Here is a 21,158-nt window from a genome sequence, read left to right as displayed (position 1 = left end):
GATGCGTTCTGATGCCACCTGCGGCCTGCCTACCTACCTTACCTACCTCCCATTTCGGACCTTTCGCGACTCCAAATACTGACAGAGTCATCGCAGAGTCACAGCAGAGTCACCAACACTAGACACGAAGCAGCATCTGCAGTCGCGATGCTGTAAATCTTCCCCGTGTCCTTTCTCGGTGGTTCTCTGGGTATGATCTTTCGGTCTGTGATAGGCCGAAGGTTCATACACAATGTTGTTGGCAACATGACAGCCCGAATTGCGCCCGTGGAGCCCTTGGTGGTTATCTTGGGCTCGACCGGAACTGGAAAATCAGAGGTGAGTCGGGGGTAGCTGTCGCATCTCTATGCGGCCTGACTGACGAGGTACGTCCCGCAGCTCGCAGTCGAACTCGCAACTCGCTACAATGGCGAAATCATCAACGCAGACGCCATGCAGATGTACAAAGGCCTGCCCATCATCACGAATAAGATTACCACCGAAGAGCGCCGCGGTGTCCCCCACCACCTCCTCGACCACATCGGTCTCGACCAACCCACTTGGATTGTCGAGGACTTCAAGCGCGAGGCCAACAAGGTCATCCGTGAGATACGCAGCCGGGGCAACTTGCCCATCGTCGTCGGCGGCACGCACTACTATACGAATGCGCTCCTCTTCGAAGACACCCTTGTCGGCGCAGACGATGAGACATCCAAAGAAGGCGCCGCAGACGTCAAGGACGAAGAAGCATCCTCGTTCCCGATTCTGAACGAGCCGACCGAGGTCATACTCGCCAAGCTGCGGGAGGTTGATCCTGTCATGGCGGACCGGTGGCATCCCAATGACCGGCGCAAGATCTCGCGCTCGCTGCACATATACCTGCAACACGGCCGCCCGGCGTCAGAGATCTACGCCGAGCAGCGCCAGCGCAAGGCTGCCGAGAACGAGCCCGAGGGCGGTAGCAATGCAAGTCCGTGGCAGACACTACTCTTCTGGGTATACTCCGAACCCGAAGTGCTCAAGGAGCGCCTCGATAAACGCGTGGACAAGATGCTCGCCGTTGGCCTCAACGACGAGACACAGTCCATGTACGAGTACGTCCAGGCCAAGGAGGCCGCTGGCCAGGAGGTGGACTACACCCGCGGCATCTGGCAGTCAATAGGCTTCAAAGAGTTCTCGCCTTACCTCAAGGCCCTGAACGCCAGCGATCCTCTCACCGATTCGGATACATTGGAGGCTCTCAAAGCCGTGGGGCTCGAAGAGATGAAGACGTCGACGCGGCAGTACGCAAGGTACCAAACCCGCTGGATCCGCACCAAGATTGTGCCCCTCCTCCAAGAGCAGCGCGGCGCACTGGACCGCCTCTTCATCATGGACAGCACCAACGTGTCTCAATGGTCGACCAACGTCGCTGAACCGGCCGTCGATATCGCGAGGCGTTTTCTCGAGGGCGACGCCATACCCGCGCCCGCGGACCTGTCGGAGACGGCGCGGGAGGTGCTCAGGGAAGCGACGGCGCAGACGGAGCGCACGCTGTGTCGGCGGACGTGTGAGGTGTGTAAGACGACGTGCGTCACGGAGCAGGATTGGACGAAGCACATCAAGAGCCGGCGGCACAATGTACTGATGAAGAAGACGAAGAGGAGGGCGCTAGTTCCTGCTGAGAGGCCCTTGGCTGTTGTACCTGCCGAGGTTGATCGAGAGAGGGCTGGCTCTTCAGCGGATCGAGGATCGAGTCCCGAGGTCGATGGGCTGGGCATATTTGATGCGGCGTCGTGAGACAGTAAAATTCTGGCAAATCAAGAAGAGAGAAAGACACAATCTTGAGAACTCTGCTCATCTCTCCACGTCCCTTGCCCGTTCGTCGGACATGTCATCTTCTGCTCCTCCCGAAATCATGGGTCTCGTGAGGGTCGGCTCGTCCTAGCTCCGAATGCAACCCCTCTTTCCCACCCTCCCTCAGTTGTTCACCACCACCATCACCACTGCCCTTTCTCCGTAGCAAGGCAACAAGAGCAAAGCTTGTTCTCTGACCGACCTCAACCAAGGTATGACCCGCGTATTTGCTGCTTTATTCGATCATTCAATGAAGGCGTTTGGAGCATACGCGGCATGGGATGTGATTGAATCGTATTCGCTTCGTCCCCTAATGTTCTTCTGGTTCTTTTGTCGTCCTTTTTGTCGTCCTTTTTTTTTTTACTTATTATTTAGAGCTTCGGATGGATAAGCATAAAACCTAAGGTATGTACTAAGCTGGACAAGCTTTCGCACTTCTCTTTCGCATAAGGTACGTCGCTCGTTGGGTGTCTTCCCGCTTTCCCTCGGCATTGTCGTATTCCTCGCTTTCGCTTTCCCCTCGAAAAAGCGAGCTAAACGACGGGAGCGAGCAGCTAGGGCGTATAGAAGCCAAACGGTCATCTCCACTCGTTTTGATTGCTTCTTGCTTGCTCCAGAAACGTGAGGCACAATGGAAACTTGACGTGCCCAAACATCAGATCAGCGGACCGGATCTGCGAGAGAGGGAGGGAGGCGGTGATGCCTTGTTCATGTTGGAGTTTTTTTTTTGGAATAATTTTCTTGGGAGCCGAATCCCGTTGAACAGGATGGAAAATGGCATTTTCACAGGCCCTCTTCTTCTCTTTTCCCTTCCTCTGAAATTGTCATTGTACGGCCAGCCCTCTCGAAAGGGCGATTTATACAAAACCGCTGCAAGGCTGCTCTTGCACTACAATTTCAACGCTGGCCGAGTGGTTGCATTGATTAGGGGCATGTCGACGCAGGCATTCTGCTTTTGCTAGCGCGGCGTCAGCACTGCATTTTTAACCCCGCCCAAGAGCTCTTGAACGTCCAATCTACCCCGCCAAAATGCCAGACTGGGCGATTCACTGCATTTTTAATCGCTCCAAAGGCAATCAGAGGCTGGATATACAGATGATGCCCTTAAAGTGATGCCAGTTATTAACTTTCAGACGCGAAAGATAAAACTGGTCATCAAATCATTGCGCCCTACAAGAATAATTTGGACTTTTCGATTGCATGGCGTACTTTTTTTTAGAAACCAAATCTACAAAACAAGCCGCACCTTTATATCCCAGTAGCAGTACTAAAAACAGTTTTGTAAAGGTAGAATGATCTCGACCTTCCTCCCCGTCCCCTTTACTTCTCAATCTCGGCCTTGACCCAAGCCTCCAAGCCGCCCTTGGCGATAACCTCCTGCACATTGGGCGGGAGCTCGCCGACTTTGACGCTCCAACTCTCCCCGTTACCCTCGGTGACAATCACCTTGGACCTCCTCAGGTCCCAGCAGAGCCTCCAACCCGTACGGCGCGTGAGCACCTTGTCCTCCCCCTCGTTCTTAAACGTCTCGCGGAGACGCTGCACGAGCTTGGGCACCTCGACGCCCATGAGCGCGTTGTTGATGCTGTTCCTGCTAAAGATGTTGCCGAAGCTGCCCGACACGACCAGGGGGATCTTCTTGGCCAGGATCGCCGTCGCCGCCTGCTCACGCGAGCTGCCCGTGCCAAAGTTGAAGCCCGAGACGAGGATGTCGCCCGCCTTGGCGATGTCTCGGAAGGAGGTGTCGTAGTTCTCCATGCACACCTCGGCCATCTTCTCGACGGAGACGTTGTCTTGGTAGGTGTACTTGCCTGTTTTTGTTTGTCAGAAAAAAACATAGTACGGCGGGACGGGCTTTCACTGCTTCACGTACCAGGGTAGATTCCATCCGTGTTCATGTTATCTTGGTCGCAGAAGATGATCTCGCCTTCCACCTTTTCGGGGAACCCGGGAAGGACTTCAGTCAAGCTGTCTTCCTCGCTCTCCGCGGCGGCAGCTGGTTCCTCAGCAGTAGGAGCACTGTTGATTCCCTTTTCAGACTCGGCGATCATGCTGTCGGCTTGCGCAATGAGCTGGTCGAGGGCGTCGTCGATGCTCATTGCAATGTCGGCGGTGATGTCACCGACGCCCTCGCCGATGATGACCTTGTCCACACCCTTGGGCTGTTGGTACCAGCCAGGACCAGCGATTTTGCCCTTCAAAGCACTCGCGGCGACGACCTCAGGGCTGGCCAGGTAGGCTTTGGCTTCGGTGGAGCCCATGCGGCCCTTGAAGTTGCGGTTGCTTGCCGAAATTCCATTTTCGCCCCTGAAATGCACGTTAGCCAATCTTTCCGACGGAAGTACAGCAAAAGTACTACGTACGGTTCAAGAAGGCCGGTTCCCTATATTGGAAAAAAAAAATTAGAATATTATCATCATTCACAATAGGAATATTGAACTTACGAGACCGATGCACGGGCCACAGCCTGAAGGTAATACGGAGCAGCCTGCGTCGACAAGTGTCTGCCAGTCGCCAGCATCCTCGGCAGCCTGCTGCTCGACAGTCGACGCCGCGGCAAGATAGAAGGAGACACCCGGTGCAATCTTGGGGATTTCTCCGTCCTTGGCGGCCTCACGGAAAACGCGTGCCGCAGCGGCAATGTCTGATGCTCGCGAGTTGGTACACGAGACGAGGTAGGCCTTGTCGATCTTGATGTTCTGAGCCTCTAGATCCTTCAGGGGTGTCGCGACCTTGACGGAGTTGGGGCCGGCGACAAAGGGGGACAGGGTTTCGAGGTTCAGGTAGAGGGACTTGGCGTATGTCGCGCCAGCGTCGGCTGTGAGGGGGTTCTCCAGCAGCTCGTCGACCCGCTCGTGAGTCCAGCGGCCCTTGACAGCGGCGTCTGTGTTCAGCATGGCTGCTGTGGTGGCCTTCGCACGGAGCCATCTTTCCAGTGTCTCGTCGATCGGGAACAGCGCCGACAAAGCGCCCCATTCCGTGCTCATATTCGCCACCGTTATCCGCTCGTCGACTGGGATGCTCCGCATGGTCTCCTCGGAGCCGGTAAACTCGAGGGCGTGGTTCAGAACGTCGTCTTTGTTGAATAGACCGCAAAGCGCAACGATGATGTCCTTTCCAGTGACACCCGGGGGCTTCACTCCGGTCAAAGTGATCTGAGCAACGTTAGTGATGACCCCTGAGCGACGGCTCGCAGTCGACTGACCTTGGCAATCGGGGGCACTTGGTACCATGTGCGGCCAGTGGCCCAAATGGCGGCGGCATCTGTTCGTACGACCGCGGTACCAAGGCATCCAATTCCACCATAGTGATTCGAGTGACTGTCCGATGCGACGGCCAAGGTGCCTGGCCATGCATAACCTTCCTCCACCATAATTTGGTGACCGATTCCACGCCCCGCCGGGTAGAAAACCACACCATGCGTCTTGCCGAGCTCCTCAATCTTTTTGTATTTCTTCAGGTTGGCCTCACTCTTGTTTTGGACATCGTGATCGAGGGTCCAGACGAGTTGTGAGGGGTCGTGAATCTTGGTGGCTCCGATGGAGGCAAACTTGTTGCTGATGGGCGCCGTGTTGTCATGAGACATGCACTTCCCTTCCCGTTGTAAGCATTCGCGCTTCTAGTATTGTGCATGTATGGGAGAGGCAGTGGTATTCACCAGGAGAGAGGGTGACGTAGTCGCCTGCGCGGACTTTTTTGCCGGGCGCGAGACCGAGCGAGTGCCGCTGGACAATCTTCTCCGTCAAGGTCTGGGGGTTTTCAACCTTGGGAGCGGATGTGTAGAGGAAGTCGGTCGCGTTCGCAGCGTTTTCGAGTTGCGAGTGGAAGGCATACTGGCGGGGACGGGTCGTCGTCGTGTAGAAACTGGGGCGGATCGATCGCGAGGGAAGTTGGCACTGTTGCAGGAGACTGCGGCGGCAGCTCCTGGCGGCGTGGAGCGCCACTGTTCTTCTCTGTTGCACTCATACAAACAATGAGATTAGCAGTGCTTCTATATACCGGGGGTAGTAGTAGCAGAGACCACACGTACAATGGGCAGCATTGCGACTTCAATTGGGGCGGCCAATGGCCAAAAGTTCAACAATTGGTCTGCGGCAACTCGCGATGTCGTCCAGTCGTGACTGTTCGGTAGCCGGATCCAAAAATTTGGAGTCTGGGGAAATGACCGATGCCGGGGTGGGGCTCCCGCTGCCGTTTGCTGAAATCGCCTTTGGGTGCTGTCTGATTGGATAGCTGCGGCAGGAGCTCGGCATTACAATGTTCTTACCGGCCTCGACTGATTTCGATCTAATCGATAAGATAGGAATATCTACCTGCCTCAATGACACCAGATCATCCGAAAAGCGAGCAATGCGACGTGGACCTGGGCCGAATACGACGCCGCATCCACGCCTGATCCACGCCTGCCAGCACCCGAAGTACGGAGATAATAGCCGGCTCATCACATAAGTCCCGCCGTGGGCTGCGGGGCTCTTACAACATATGACTGGTTTACACACCACCTACCTAGTACAGATCAGCCTTCGTTGAGGGAAAAAAAATTCTAACAACTCGGTTCCCCAGCTTGCTCAAACTTTCGAGGGTTGAGGTACAGCTAGACAACCAGAGCAGGTTTTCAGCAGTGAACATTAGTCTCTTGTTGAAGACATTTTGAGGTGGGGATCTGGCTGCTGTCACCGCGACTCCCCATGGTGCAGGGCAAGACAGCACGTGCCAGTGGTCACTTGGTCAAGTTCGGGAGGAGGGGGGGGATTAGATGTCACAAGGTGTGTACAAGTTGCACATCTCTCTTCGGGAGCTGCTACCCGTGCACAAGACTATAAGCTGCATGCAAGGGAACGACGGGTTAAGGTAGTCTCTGCACAATCTGCAGCCGCCGTAAAACTCATGGATTCGGCGAGCAAAGCCTTCGCACTTCGGGCAGCATCTGGAATCCTGGATCTCGGCTTGCGTTCGATTTGTCCAAGGTCGGGCCTGCTTCCCTCCGATGGCTGCCCACCATTTTCTCAAGTAAGGCACCCTGTGTCTATTACGCTTGTCAACTGACAGCCACAGGATGGATTCTTACCTGCTATTGACTTGGCTACCACCCTGCTTACGGCAGAGGGCAGAGGCAGACGCTCTTGCAAGTTGTCCGGCTCCGTGCCTTGACGCAATGCCTCAGCCGCTGCTCATGCCAATCATGAGGCCATGGATATAAGGTAGGAGCCAACCATTGCTTGGCTTCCCAGCGTTATTTTCAGTCTTATAACTGGGCACCTACTTAGAGTCTCCGTACCTACTACTGTGTAATTAGCGCGCGGGAACCCAGAGCCAACGGCCGGTGGATGTGAAGAGTTGTCCGCTATTTTCGACACCTCTCCAAACCTGGAAGGCAGGGAGGGGACTTTGATTCTCTCACCTTTTCTCAAATGGCAGTTTGGTGGCTCATGCTGCTTCATGCCGCATACCTAGGTCCCGGACCTCTTGTTTCCATCTGGGCTCACCTTCCATTGCCCCCTCCGTCCAATGCTCGTCCGTCAATTCCCCTCCGCAACCCACCAAAATCCTGTCAGGAACTCTCTCTCCCCCCATCTGTCACTCCCGCCTTCCCTGCTTTCCTGGCTTCCCAGTCGTGCCATTGTCTCTCTCCAGCTCCCTGGACCTTGGATCTCCCACCTCAACTTCTTGTCTTCCAATTGTTCCCGAACTCCATCCGGCGCAACCCATTCCCGTCCCACGTCACTGTGTTGCTTTGCAAAAATCTACGTAGTATCGACTTCCATCCCGCCTTTCCCTTGCTTAATGCCCTGCATCGGCATCGGCATTGCTGCCACACTACGGATACCTGAACTGACTTTGCAGCTGGCCGCCGTTGAGAAACCCTGGAGCTGATCTTCCTTGATTCTCGAACCCCCGATCGTTTCCCCATCGGCACACCCACTCATTTCCAGCCAGTACCTACGTAGGAGAGGCTAGCCCACAGGTTCCAGACCTCGGTGGATCGGTTCACACAGCATTCACACAGGTCGCCGCAGCTGTCTCAGGGTTCTCTTACCTTCCATCGGCCGCTTTGGACCTGCCGCCGCTACTACCTTACTATACGGATAGACGCAAAGTACGACTCGACGGACTGCGACTGCGACTGCACATGCACAAAGTCCACCTGGGGCATCTGGCCTGCGTCTGTAGTGGGAGGGTATTGGCGTCATTCCTCCGCCGTTTCGTCCGTTCCCTCCGACGACCTGAACAAACCATCACCCCCCTCCTGTCCTGAATCTGGTGGACTTGCCCTTGTCTTTTCTCTTCCCCCCATTCTACCGAAGCTTTTGCTATCTGTCAAGTGCTTTTCCAGAGAGGTGTTTGTTCCCCAATTGTTCGCAACCGCAACACCATCGTCCCTGTCAGAATTACGACGGAAACTCTCCTCTCGTCAGGGCAAGATTGAGCACAAAGAGCAGAAACGCCGGGTCTTGCTGAGCAACATAGAATCGAGTCCCAAGAACCAGCCAGCCGGGTATAGGAGAACCGAAGAGAACCCCCAGTGAGACGCTCCCGGCACAGACGAGCGAGTGGTCACTTCTCCATCTTGGCTGGGTTGCGCTGCATCGGCTTTCCTGGAATCCCGACGAGTCAGGCCGAGTGACTGTGAGACCCGCGCCCGTTTCCGCTGCTGGACCACCCTGCCTATCATACACCACACACCATATACACCATACTACAGAAGTCCTTGACTCCAATTCCACAAGGTACTCCTTTCTCTTGGCCCGTTGTCGCCGACGCCGTCCTGCTACTACGCCTCATCGCCTCACCTTACGTTACCAGACTACACGTCTCAACTGCCTCTCTAACCCCTTGTCGTTCCTCTTTCGCAATCCGCCGCCGCGTCCCGCACCGCCGCGGCCCTCCCCCCAAACTCCACGCCCACTTCACTCCTCACATTCACAATCACATTCACATCTGCCGCCCAGCCCTGCCACATCCCATCCCACCCAACACTCCCAACTCATATCTCACCAGGAACGGGTAGGGTGAATAAAAGCGAGCCCAGGGGTTCGAGGAGCCAATATCCATATATACGGCCAGACATCCTCTTGTCCCGCATCATCGAAGCATAAGCACACGCGTCTTTTCAAACAAGGCGCCCTGGTTTCCAACCCAACCTACCTTGTCTTGTCTCGACCCCGGGCCAGGCCTCTCGTCCTCTCGTCCGCTCGTCCCGGACCAGACCACGATCAACCCTCCTACAGGTTGCCTTGAGAGACTCACAGACACCCTCCCCTCTCCCACTTTCTTTCGCCGCACCGCCCTCCCGGGGAAGCATATCCATTCAAAGTCGCTGTCTCTGGTGTCCATCTCCGCCTTGGTCCGTCATCGACAACGCCTGGAACCATCCAAGCGACTCAAGGAAACCCGGTATCCCACTTTCCCTGCCAATTTCTAAGCCAAAAATTTTACCTTTGGCACTGCGCCAGATCACAGCACGCGCCCGCCTTGTGTGAACCTCGCCAAAGAAGGAGGGCTCCTTCATCCCACTTTAAGGTCACGTCTAACTCCGTTTGCATTTATTACCCCTCGGGCCTCAGCCCGTCGCCACATCTCTATTTCCTCATCTTTCCCACTAAAACGGACTCCTTGCAACTATCTCGCCGACGGACTCCGCCCACCAGCGAATCATCCATAAGGGCCTCGCGCCCACGCGTGTCAAATACTTGGTTGGGTGTTGTCGCCCCCATCCATGGACGACGCCGTCCCGCTTGACACTCTTCCCGTGGCAACTACTGCATAACGACGAGGCTATTCAGCCTCAGCCCTACCAATGAGTACCAACTCCAGTCAGCACAAGAGCCAGAGGGTTCTGGCCTGTGTTCTCTGCCAACATCGCAAGATCAAATGCGACCGAAACACACCCTGCTCCAACTGTATAAAGGTGCGCCGCCGTCGTTGTACGGACTGCCGAATACGTGCTGACTCGTATTAGGCCAACGTCACATGTACACCTTCAACACCGGCTCCCGCACGCAAGCGCAGGAGGCCGAACCAGGACTTGCAAGAAAGGCTCGCCAGATGCGAGGCTCTACTAAAACATTATGCCACGACAGGTAGCGATACGACGCCTCCCGCGACGGCGACGACTTTTTCGCCGACAACCTTTGCCACACCTTCATCGGCTGGCCCGTCGCCGAGTATGACCCAGCTGCCTCTGCCCTCGGGGTCCGCTTCTGTATCCGAGGACACTTCTCCACCGGCTACATCCTGGAAACCAGCAGGCAAAGTGGTTGTTGAAGATGGCAGCGTCCGGTTCATGGATAGTTACGTGTGGGCAACAGTGCATGACCAGGTGCGTAATCGCGAAGCTTGTAGTCGGATGCGCTGGCTTTCTACGCATCGCGCGTTCCCTGCATGCGCCGGCTAGGTCTGACCTCGTCGTAGTTGACCGCAATGCGACAAATCATCGAAGCCGAGGAAGAGGAACAGAGTGTTCTTGGATCGGACGCCGTAACCCCCGACGACAATGTAGATCTTCTTTTGAACGATATTGCCGCCATCGACTTGGAAGATGTAACTCCGTCTCCCGTCCAGATATTCAGACTTTGGCAGGTGTTTTTGGAAAGGGTCAACCCCATCACCAAACTCATCCATGTGCCCAGCCTGCAACCGCTGGTCGTGGAAGCAGCTGCAAACCACTCCAATGTCGCGCATAATGCCCAGGCTCTACTCTTTGCCATCTACCTTGTCGCATCTCTCACCATGACCGAGTCGGAAGCCAGACAGATGCTGGATATATCGAAAGAGGAGGCATTCAAGAAGTTCACTGCCGGTGTCAAGGCGGCCTTGACCAAGGTCAACTTCCTCAAGAACCATGATTTAATGACGCTGCAGGCCTTGATATTGTATTTGGTCAGTCGAGTTACCATCGGCCGAGGGGGTCAACTTGTCATACTAACCGTCAACAGGTGTCCCTCCAAGGGCGATATAATCGACATGCGGCTTGGGTACTAAGTGGTGTGCTGATTCGAATTGCGCAAAAGATGGGTCTTCATAGGGACGGAGAGCTGCTCAACCTCACGCCATACGAGACGGAAATGCGACGACGACTCTGGTGGCAGATTATTATGTTGGACACAAAATACGCCATGGTCTCTGGATTCTGCGACACATTGCTGCCATGGAACTGGGACACGCAGACGCCGCAAAACGTAAACGATGCCGACCTCTTCCCCGGATCGACAGAGCTCGTTCTGCCTCGAGAAGGCCCAACAGAAATGGCGTTCTGCCTGCTTTTGTACGAAGTCGGTCGTTTCATTGTCGAGAACCGCATCCCCGATTTCGAGGCGGTCGTTCTCGGCGCCATGGAGAACGACAGCCAGGATTCCCAATTGGCGACCCAGACTTCGCTTGCCAAGTACCGAGCATTGGTCGACAATCTAGATGCGAAACTAGTGGCCCTCGAAAAACGATATTGCGACCCCCTGGCCGGAAACATCCACATCGTAGCGACCAAAATTCGGTCCATGATTATTGATAAGATGCGGACTATGATGATTCCCATGCGCGAACTGCCAGAGTTTGGCACCGAGGTCTTCAACGTACAGGACAATATGTTCCGGATATCGCTCATGCACCACGAGCACAATGTCGAATTGTACGACTTTATGGAGAACACTGGTTTTGTATGGTTCTTTAAGCTGCATTTCCAAATCGACGTCTTCATCGTCATGGCCGGACAGCTATACAAGAGACCGACAGGCAAACTGGCCGACCGCGCATGGAAGGTGGTTGACAGGATATATCAGTACCACGAGGAGTTATGGGACATGTCGAAGAAGGAGAATACGCAACTGGGCGTATACATGCTCAAGGCCTGGAGGGCACGAGAGCGCGCGCTGGTTCAACTTGGCATACCCTACGATACACCGGTTGCCGTCCCGCGACTGCAGGATACCGTGCCTCAGACGAGCTCGGAAGCTTCGTCTTGCGGACCTTCGCCGGCACAGACGATGAAGATGGAGATATCCCCGAGGCATGACCAACCCATGGACCAATTCCTCGGCAATTTCCTCGACACTACAAACTTTTACGATTTGGACATGTGGGCAGACTTGGGCGTTCCCAACGGCAACATGAACCAGCAATCTTCGTCAAACGTGTTTGGACAATTTGGGAACTTTGGCGTGCCACCAACGAATAGAGGATGGTGAACGTGCGGTATCATTGGGATTTTGCGTCATACTGGTTGGTGCCTAGTGGAAAATAGGGAAGCAAGGGGTAGTGGTCCCGGTCAGGGTAGGGACCGGACAACTGCGATCAATCTTTCGTTTTGAACTAGAAAGAGAGGGGATTACTCGGGAATTCTTTGGATATGGATTGTCTTTCGGTGTTAGGCTTTACAAAGAGACAACTCTCCCAACCTCTGTGACGATAGTACCCCTGAGATGACGAAACTACTTAATGGTAAATAAGACGGGAGTCTATGGAAACCGGTCCCCATGCATGGCAGAGCCTACAAGCCATTGGCATGATGATTGTTGTCAGCCCCTGTCGAGCTGAATGAACATGTCGTCTTGGGTGCCTACTCGCCGGAAAAGGGGTAAGATTGGCGGACATCTTTTTTTTCTCCAATCGGCGAATTGCGGAAAGGTTGTCGAAAATGACACGGGTTTTTACGGTTCTTGCGATGTCATCCAGCCTATGTTGGTACTTGTCCGCCTGCCCTACCTTGCCTGCCACTCAGGATACGAGACTTGCATATATGCATTCCTCTGAGCTTCCGACGCGGGCAGGCAGACGAAGCGACTCGTCAGTCTAATACCCGGTCGCTAAACTCCCGTCTTCTGCTATAATAACTGGGGCAGGGGGCACGTCTGCCGAATGCCCGTCTCATTTGCTCCCCAAAAAACGACAGAGCAATCTGGCCAGATCGGAGGGGACTATCTGTAAATGGGAGCAAGCTCCTGTAGGTATGCCGACCTTTGACCGTATGGCCGAGAACTGAGCCACCGGAAGACGACGTCATCCCGGGGGTTCGTAGGACCCCCGAGAATTTACGATTCTGGTGACATGAATAGAAAAAAAACCCGAGGCGGAGGGCTCCGATGCGTCGGGTCCGGGAAAGGAGGCCGCCCGTGCGAAATTCTGCGAAGAAAATTAAGAGTCACACTCTCCATTTCTTTTTTTAGGCGAGTAACATCCGGAAAACCAAGCCATGAATCAGGGGACCGAGGAGAAGAGACGGAAAGGAGGAGAAGCGTAGGTATTTGCGGGCTGTGTTTGAACGGAGCGGAGCGGGATACTTACCCCGACGGTCCGCCATGATTCTGAACCAGTGACCGGTGGCTCGGGCTCCTCGGGGAACGAAGAGCCCGTGAGCCGAACCTTGTTGGGCCATCAGGTACGTACCTGGTTTGGTCCAAATATCCCCGAGATGTGCTATGTCTGGTTTAGGTAGTTTAAGCCTGTGTAAGCCCCCTCCCCCTTTCTATTGTCTCCTGAGCCACACAACCCCCAACGCAATACGTACATCCCGGACTAATGATGACGAGCCTTACGGCCTCTCACCTGGAGCTTACCAAAGCCCGCTCGGCCCCGTCTGGCCTGATGGCAGCATAGACCAACGCCTCTCGAGTCTTTCCCTGCGGTCGCCTTTTCCTCTTCTAGCGGCGCGTGGCGTCGACTAACTCGACGGTGCTGCTCTCGTCAAGGCATTACTGATTGCAACTGGTTTAGAAAGGCTTTAGTGGGTCGGCATTTTCAATGCCGCTTGCTTATGCATGCGTGTTTATCCTCTCCCATTGCCCTATCTCGAGAAGCTGAGACACCGAGAATGGTCGAGTGTTTGTTGTTGTTTTGGCTAGCCTGGCCTACCTGTGGCTGTGGGTGAAGTATGCAACAACATGCGACTAAGGAAACATGGGGAATGAAGATGGCCTAGACTTTTTTCAGGTATGGCGTTTGGGAGGTCGCGTTGCTAGAACGAGCCGGCTTGCGGGAGCCAAGATTGGCGGCTCTTTTAGGACGGGGGAAAGGGACTTTGGTGGGTTTCTCTCATTGGGCGGGAGGTAGTAAGGAGGTTAAGAAAGAAAGGGAAGGAGAATAGAAATCCCCGACGGGTGTTAGACGTGAGTCGTTCTCGTCATGCGGACATGCGTTAGACTGGTTTCTTTCACGACCGGACGATGGTTGTTCCCTTTTTGGGCAGGAACTTTGGTTTTCTCGTTTGGAATAGGCAGCGGTTTGTATTGTTTGAAGGGAAATGCGATATAATTACTCAGGGTGATCGGTTTTTCTTGGAAGGTGTTCATTGCCTACTTGTCTCGACATCATCATCATTCATCTCCTCCTCTGATTTTGACGCCAAAAGGGATTCTGAGACTCGATTACATTAAAGTATAGACGTTTGGTTGATCCTGGACTAAGAGGGTGTCGACCACCAATCGAAAACAAGACAAACGACTTTCGGGAGCAAGACGGGGAAAGTAAAAGTTGTCAAAGGTGTCTGATATCCCTGGGTTGGACGACTTCGAACGACCGAACGACCGAACGAACGATTGAACGATTGGAATCATCAACATGTTTTTCAAAAAGCGCGACAAGGGCGCCGTTCCCGCAACGACACCGACGAGCGAACCACCCGCCTCATCGCGGACGAGCAAGATCCACGATGACGAGGAACAGCAACAGCACCCTGCGCAAAATGCTCTCACGCATACGTCGACGACGCGCTCGATCCAGTACCCATCCGGCGTGAAGCTCTTCCTCATTATGCTCTCCATCCTGGTGTCCATGTTCCTCGTCGCATTGGTAACCCCCCTTCTTCCCCCTCCTCCTACGCTCAACTCCCTTTTCCACGACTAACACCACACAGGACCGCCTCATCATCGCAACGGCGATACCCCAAATCACTGACGAATTCCACTCCGTCACCGACATTGGCTGGTACGGCAGCGCCTACCTCCTAACAACCTGCGCCTTCCAGCTCCTCTTTGGCAAGCTCTACGCCTTCTTCCCCATCAAGCGCGTCTTCCTCTGCTCCGTCGTCCTCTTCGAAATCGGCTCCGCCGTCTGCGGCGCGGCCCCGAGCAGCGCCGCCTTCATCGTCGGCCGTGCCATCGCGGGCATCGGCGGCGCGGGCATCTTTGCGGGGACCATTGTCGTCATGGTCCACTCCGTCCCGCTGCACCGCCGTCCCAAGTACCAGGGATCCTTTGGCGCCGTGTTCGGCATCGCCTCCGTCTTGGGCCCGCTGCTGGGCGGCGCGTTGACGACCAAAGTCACCTGGCGGTGGTGCTTCTACATCAACTTGCCGTTGGGCGGTGTCGCGCTGCTGGTCGTTGCGTTTGTGATGAGGCCGCCGGAGCAGGACCTGGCCGAGTCTTCGTTGTGGGAAAAGTTGAGGCAGCTTGATTTCCCGGGGACGTCGGTTTTCATCCCCGGGGTTGTGTGTCTGCTTCTTGCGCTGCAGTGGGGTGGTGTCAAGTATGCTGTAAGCATCCCGATCTTTCTTCCCTGCCTTTATGGATTGCGTCTTTTATCCTTGCCCCTCCTCCCCCCTTTTCCCTTCCTATATTCCTCCCATATGAACGTATATGCTAATGAAGCATAGTGGAGCAATGGGCGGATAGTTGCCCTCCTAGTACTCGCCGCCGTACTCCTCCTATCCTTCATCGCCATCCAGATCCTCCGCCCCAACACGGCAACCGTCCCCCCGCGCATCATCCGCCAACGCTCCATCGCCTTTGCAGCCTGGGCGGCCTTCTCCCTCGGCGGTCAGATGATGCTGGTCGCGTACTACCTCCCCATCTGGCTGCAGGCGATCAAGGGGTTCTCGGCCGTCGAGTCCGGCATCCGCACGCTGCCGCTGGTGCTCTCCCTGACCGTCTTCGCCGCCGTGACGGGCGGCATCATTACAAAGATTGGGTACTACACGCCCGTGATGCTGGTCGGCATCTGCATCATGGCCGTCGGCGCGGGCCTGCTGACGACGCTGCGCGTCGACACGAGCACGGCCAAGTGGGCGGCGTACCAGGTCGTCTTTGGCATCGGGCAGGGCATGTCGTTCCAGGCGCCGAACCTCGCCGCGCAGACGGTGCTCACCCTCAAGGACGTGCCTGTGGGCGCGAGCATCATGTTCTTTTCGCAGACGCTCGGCGGCGCCGTGTTTATCTCTGTCGGGCAGACGGTGCTTAACAACGAGCTCGTGAAGAGGATTCGGGGCCTGCCTGGGCTCGAGGGGATCAACCTGCAGACCACGGGCGCGACATCGCTGACGGATCTGCCGGACAATGTGAGGGGACCCGTTCTGGAGGCGTATAACGGGGCGCTGAGGGTCGTGTTTGTGGTTGCGCTGGTGATGGTTTGCTCGGCCTTCATCGGGGCCAGCGGCATGGAGTGGAAGAGCGTGAAGAAGGAGCAGCAGGCGAAGAAGAAGGCCAAGGAGGATGCCGAGGCGGCTGAGGCGGCGGCGGCGGCTGAGGCGGCTGCCGTTGGCGGGGTGTCCGGGGTTGCGGCGGCTACCGTTGCTGCTGCGGCGCAGAGGGAGAAGGAGGAGGAGCTCGATGAGGGGAGCGAAAGGGACGTTGACGATGTCGAGAAGCCGAGGGGGCGGAGTCTGAATCGCGATGAGACGGAAAAGGGGGCTGATGATGACGGTGCGATCTTGAGACAGGGGGATGAGGTTAGGGCGGTTGAGGGAACGAAGCATATTTAGATGGATGGGAATGGACGGATAATGAACGGATAATGGACAGATCATGGGACCATGGAAAGGATATTTTTGTATGATAGAGCACATGATACCCCTCTCGATGTAAAGAAACGTAATGTAATGTATTGTAGATTCAACCTGAAGGCAGGGATTTCCACCCATCCAACTCTGTCAGCTAAAGTGGCTGTTCGTCGTGCTTTTCATGTGTACTTGGCTCATAAGAGACCAGAAGATGTCTTCTAGAAAGGCAAGGAAGGTGAGACATCCTAACGGATGTGGGAGATAGTCGTCAGCGATGAGCGGCCACAAACGGCCTCCCATTGCCGTTTGCTATCATTTGTTACAGGGGCAGAGTTCGTTCCCCTTTTGCCACATCATTTCATAGCCCTGGTTCCGAGGTAGAGTACCTATCTGGCTCACGACATTGTCTTGTCTTCATCACCAGGCCTAGGCCGATTGCAAGACTCCCAACGGCTGCGGTTGGTTTGCCGAGACGAATGCTCGCGAACGCCAAAATCAACAATCCAAACAGTGTCAGGCAAATGACGAGCGAGAAGCCGCCTTTGAATTCTGCAACTTGAAAGTTGGAGATGGATCTTTCTGGTGTTGCAGTCAGATAGGCGTGTGAAGTATATAGCCTGGGACAACACATGGGCACGCAAGCTGCAATCTTGCAGACAAACGCCTTCCGCCCCTGTCATCGTGCATCAATAATGCCTCCAAACGACTTAGAAGCCCTTCCCACCATGTGCCTCATAATTCATCTTGAGATAGGACTTTCCCTCCAGATTCCGACAGCTGTGGAAGGCCTGCATCAGAGTCACATTTCACCCATCCCATCCCACTCTGTCGACCGAACTTCATCTTCACCTTACCACCACCTCTCAGACCCCATCACCAAGTCGTTTTACAATCACTCTCATGATGTCTGCCTCCAAAATCAGCCCTGATGCTCCCGCCAAGAAGCCCATTATCGTCGGCCTCTACGGCCTTCCCGGCAGTGGCAAGTCTTACGTCCTGCGCCAACTCAAGATATATTTCGGGACTGGAAATCGTTTCCAATACTACGAGGGATCCGAAATCATTGGAAGTCTCGTCAACGGCGGTTTAGAAGCATTCAAGCGCCTCAGTGCCGACGCGCAAAAACTTCAACGCCAACGAGCCATCCAATTCATTGCCGACGAATGTGTCACTACTGGACGTATTGGCATCGTCACCGGCCACTATTCTTTCTGGGATGACATGGATTCTTCCCGTGAGGTCATAATGACTGCGAACGACCTGCGCGTCTATACCCACGTCGTCTACCTGGACACCCCCGTCGACTGGCTTTGGGAACGACGAGGTGTCGACGACGGTCGACTCCGGCCTGAGCTTCCGACCGAGCATCTCTCCAGGTGGCAGAATTCCGAGATGGTCGATCTATCCCGTCTTTCCCGTCTGGAAGGCATGCAATTTATGCCGCTGTATCTTCTTGAGACTCAATCCTTGGATGGGATTGTGCGCATCCTTCGCAACATTGACACGCAGGATGAAGAAAACCTCCACCGCGTGAGAAACGAGACGGATAGATTGCTGTTTCCGAACCGAGACGCCAATCAGTTGGATGCGGTGCTGGTGTTTGACGCGGATCGAACGCTGTGCGCAGCGGACACGAGCACAATATTCTGGGAGACAATAAAATCATCTCGAAAGGAGCAGTATCGCCAAGACCAGATCGGGGGCGGTCAAGAGGCCGGTGAGAAACATTGGCTATGGGATGACCCCGAATGTCCTCTGAAGAAGCTATTCAGCGGAAAGAAGGGGTACTCCTTTGCTTCCTTCTACCATGCCATGTCTCTATACGAGTACGTCGACGTCGCTTTCGAAAAGACGTGCAAAGAGGTCGCCGCTTCTGTCACGATGCACCCAGAATTCATGACACTTATCCAGGCCATGAAGCACTATCAAAGCGTGGGCATCATCATTGCCACGTGTGGCCTTCGTCGAGTCTGGGAGCAGATCTTGGGGAGAGAGTGCCTCATGGATAGCGTCAAGATCATCGGTGGAGGCCGCATCACTGATGGCTACGCGGTGACCCCCGAGGCCAAGGCCGCTGTAGTCTCCCAGATCCAAAGCCACGGTGTGTCCGTCTGGGCTTTCGGAGACAGCCCGGTGGACTTGCCTATGCTCCAAGTTGCCGACCAAGCTATTGTCGTTGTGGGCGAGGAACGGTTTAGGAGCAACACTATGGACGCTGGCTTGGCTGCGGCTATCGCTGACGTCGAGGGCTTTCGTCCAAGACAGGCTTTGGTCCCGAATCACTCCCCACCCCGCCTTACTCTGGAGGAGTTGCCGATTATCGACATATCTGGCCAAGATTTCATCGACTCCATCGTCCATCGCTGCGCCAACCTCCGACTTCTACATGCCACGGACAGAAACGCAGCCAAGCTCCTCATGACCCCGACACGCGACGCGTCAGTGGCCGGCCCCTGCCTCAGAGCGGCCCATGGCCATGTTGGTAGGTACCTCGCCACCGAGTTTTTGACGGAGCTGCTTGGTCTTGAGGCATATCCTATACACCATGTTCAGGGCCACACGACCGATGGGCATCGGCTCGTCGACGAGAGCCGGACTTCCATCGTAGCATTGATGCGCGGCGGCGAACCAATGGCCTTTGGTGTCAGCGAGGCGTTCCCCCGTGCCATGTTCATCCACGCCAAACATGCCACCGAGCTCACGGAGGAGAACCTGCGAGGAATGAGAACGCTGCTTCTGGTCGATTCGGTGGTGAACAGCGGCAAGTCGGTCAAGGAATTCGTTGATCACATCCGGAGGCTGGATTCGAGCATCCGCATCGTTGTTGTGGCCGGTGTGGTTCAGGCCAAGGCTATCTCGACTGTCCTGGAACCACTTGCCAATCAAGGAGATCTCAGTCTAGTCGCACTCCGGCTGTCGGACAACAAGTTCACTGGAAGCGGCGGTACGGACACTGGCAACCGGCTTTTCAATACTGTACATCTGGATTGATGGCGTTGAGAGCAGAGGAGTCCAGCGGCGAATTTCAAGGTTGTATGAATTAGTAGGAAGGAACCATGATCCCATCGGGCATCCGTTTCGTTTGATGTGGAGATACAGGGTAAAAAGGGGGCAATGGTTATAATCAAAAAAAGAATGACTGAGTTTCTCACCACGTCAGCATGGTGATTAGTGCTCCACCGCCGTTCTTACTGCCATTCTTATGAGTCTTGCCCTGCTTCACCATGAGATGTGTATCTCGAGATTGATACCTGTCACGGCTGTCCGAATGTTTTTCCATTTCAACTAGTCCCTCTTGAAATCAAGTGAGTAGTCTCACATGGTTGACAAGATGGCAGATTTCCACAGGAGATCAAACCTGGCCAAACGAACCTAGATGCGCTGCATTGAAAGCTTTCAAAACAAGTGATACTATTTGTGCCAATGGTATATATCCACTAGATGATCTGCAATGGAGCTCTGTGATGCAGTCTTGCAAGCCACTCCTTGGAAGAGGAAGAGGCCAAGGAAATGCTCAGGGCACCATCTCAACCCTCTGTCTGTCTTCCTCAGCCGCCCTCTGCCTTTCCCTCCTCTTGATTTGATTCGCAACGATCAAGCAGAGAGCAAACACGGCAACGCAACAAAAACCAATGACGAACGCAAGTACGCCGGTCTCCATGACTGCTCGGCCTCTTTGTTGTTGGGCGAGGTGTATATCTGAGTGGTCGTCTTGCAGAAGAGAATGTGTCCTTCTGATCTGAAGCCAGTTAGGTACCAAATCCAAAGTCGTGTCTTGGTGAGAGAGGAATGAAGAATAGATACCGAGGATCACGGGTGATGGCAGGATTTGAGGTGCAATATCACCTTGCGTGAAAGTCCCCAGAGCTGTTGTGGTCTTTCTCGGGGTTCCCGAATTCGCCTGTATATTTTGGCGGTATATTCATTTGGCTGACTGCCGATATAGTCTGTCGTCCAAGTCTTCCGCTCAGTCAAATGATTCTTCGACATATATACCGTCTCAAGCAACAAAGCAGCTGTTGTCCACAGAACAGCATCCAGGCCAAAACAACAACCGCCCACAAAGAAGCAAACCTTGTGTGCTCCTCCTTTGACTGCTCATTCCCCCATATTCTCCCCTCGCCCAGCTTGTTCCATTCTGCAGGTTCTTCAGCGGGCTCTTCCCTCTTCGGCAAGCACGACGCAAGAGTATGTGTCTTGGTCAGTGTTGACCCTGTTCACCGCCCAAGGTAATCAATCACTCCATTGGTGACCAAAAAAAAAAAAAAAAAACACTCGCCTTGAGGCCAAGCAGCTGGTCCATCTGCCTCATCCTCGACCGTGGCCTTGACCGAATAGGGCTGCTATCCGGCACCTTCCTTCTTATTCCCACTCCTCACACTCCCACACTCCCACACTCTCACCTCACACATAGCTATTGTTTACTTTGACCTCCCACATCCGCACCTTTCTCTTCCTTTGGCAGAGGCGAGGAACGACTTGATCACTCCGTCTTCAGATTTTCGCACAAAACCAAAACAAGGCGCAAGATAAAAAGTGTGAGGTGAGAAAAAAAAATTGCTGCTCTGGAGGAATACCGCGTTCCTCCTCCCTCCCCCTTTTCCTCGTCCACCACCTCTCCCAGACAAGTATTTTTCTC

At 54.6% G+C, this 21,158-nt stretch overlaps 6 protein-coding genes across 6 annotated transcripts; 5 read left to right on the top strand and 1 right to left on the bottom strand.

Annotated features, from left to right (window-relative positions):
• Positions 1-246: 246 nt before the first annotated feature.
• CORC01_01845 (uncharacterized protein) lies at positions 247-1,758 on the top strand (the record flags this gene model as incomplete). Its single annotated transcript, XM_022613498.1, has 2 exons — positions 247-318; positions 379-1,758. The coding sequence occupies 2 exons, from the start codon at positions 247-249 to the stop codon at positions 1,756-1,758; spliced, it is 1,452 nt and encodes a 483-aa protein (XP_022479882.1).
• A 1,377-nt stretch (positions 1,759-3,135) lies between these two features.
• Positions 3,136-5,857, bottom strand: CORC01_01844 (homoaconitase; the record flags this gene model as incomplete). The annotated part of the gene is made up of 7 exons (XM_022613497.1): positions 3,136-3,626; positions 3,689-4,122; positions 4,179-4,198; positions 4,260-4,970; positions 5,021-5,409; positions 5,474-5,768; positions 5,846-5,857. 7 exons carry the CDS (start codon positions 5,855-5,857, stop codon positions 3,136-3,138), a joined length of 2,352 nt encoding a protein of 783 aa, XP_022479881.1.
• Positions 5,858-6,504: 647 nt separating this feature from the next.
• CORC01_01843 (uncharacterized protein) lies at positions 6,505-6,861 on the top strand (the record flags this gene model as incomplete). Its single annotated transcript, XM_022613496.1, has 1 exon — positions 6,505-6,861. A coding segment is annotated over one exon (357 nt), but the record flags the coding sequence as incomplete, so codon positions are not given.
• A 2,752-nt stretch (positions 6,862-9,613) lies between these two features.
• On the top strand, positions 9,614-11,996 carry CORC01_01842 (fungal specific transcription factor domain-containing protein; the record flags this gene model as incomplete). The annotated part of the gene is made up of 4 exons (XM_022613495.1): positions 9,614-9,724; positions 9,776-10,135; positions 10,228-10,695; positions 10,752-11,996. The coding sequence occupies 4 exons, from the start codon at positions 9,614-9,616 to the stop codon at positions 11,994-11,996; spliced, it is 2,184 nt and encodes a 727-aa protein (XP_022479879.1).
• Positions 11,997-14,364: 2,368 nt separating this feature from the next.
• Positions 14,365-16,501, top strand: CORC01_01841 (major facilitator superfamily transporter; the record flags this gene model as incomplete). The annotated part of the gene is made up of 3 exons (XM_022613494.1): positions 14,365-14,595; positions 14,660-15,277; positions 15,398-16,501. The coding sequence occupies 3 exons, from the start codon at positions 14,365-14,367 to the stop codon at positions 16,499-16,501; spliced, it is 1,953 nt and encodes a 650-aa protein (XP_022479878.1).
• A 921-nt stretch (positions 16,502-17,422) lies between these two features.
• On the top strand, positions 17,423-19,510 carry CORC01_01840 (uracil phosphoribosyltransferase; the record flags this gene model as incomplete). Its single annotated transcript, XM_022613493.1, has 1 exon — positions 17,423-19,510. One exon carries the CDS (start codon positions 17,423-17,425, stop codon positions 19,508-19,510), a length of 2,088 nt encoding a protein of 695 aa, XP_022479877.1.
• Positions 19,511-21,158: the final 1,648 nt, after the last annotated feature.

Source organism: Colletotrichum orchidophilum, assembly GCF_001831195.1.
Source record: "Colletotrichum orchidophilum strain IMI 309357 chromosome Unknown Scaffold_10.1, whole genome shotgun sequence".
NCBI classification, from domain to species: Eukaryota; Fungi; Ascomycota; class Sordariomycetes; order Glomerellales; family Glomerellaceae; genus Colletotrichum; species Colletotrichum orchidophilum.
The sequence above is the reverse complement of the archived record's forward strand: the minus strand, read 5'-3'. Positions and strand labels throughout refer to the sequence as shown.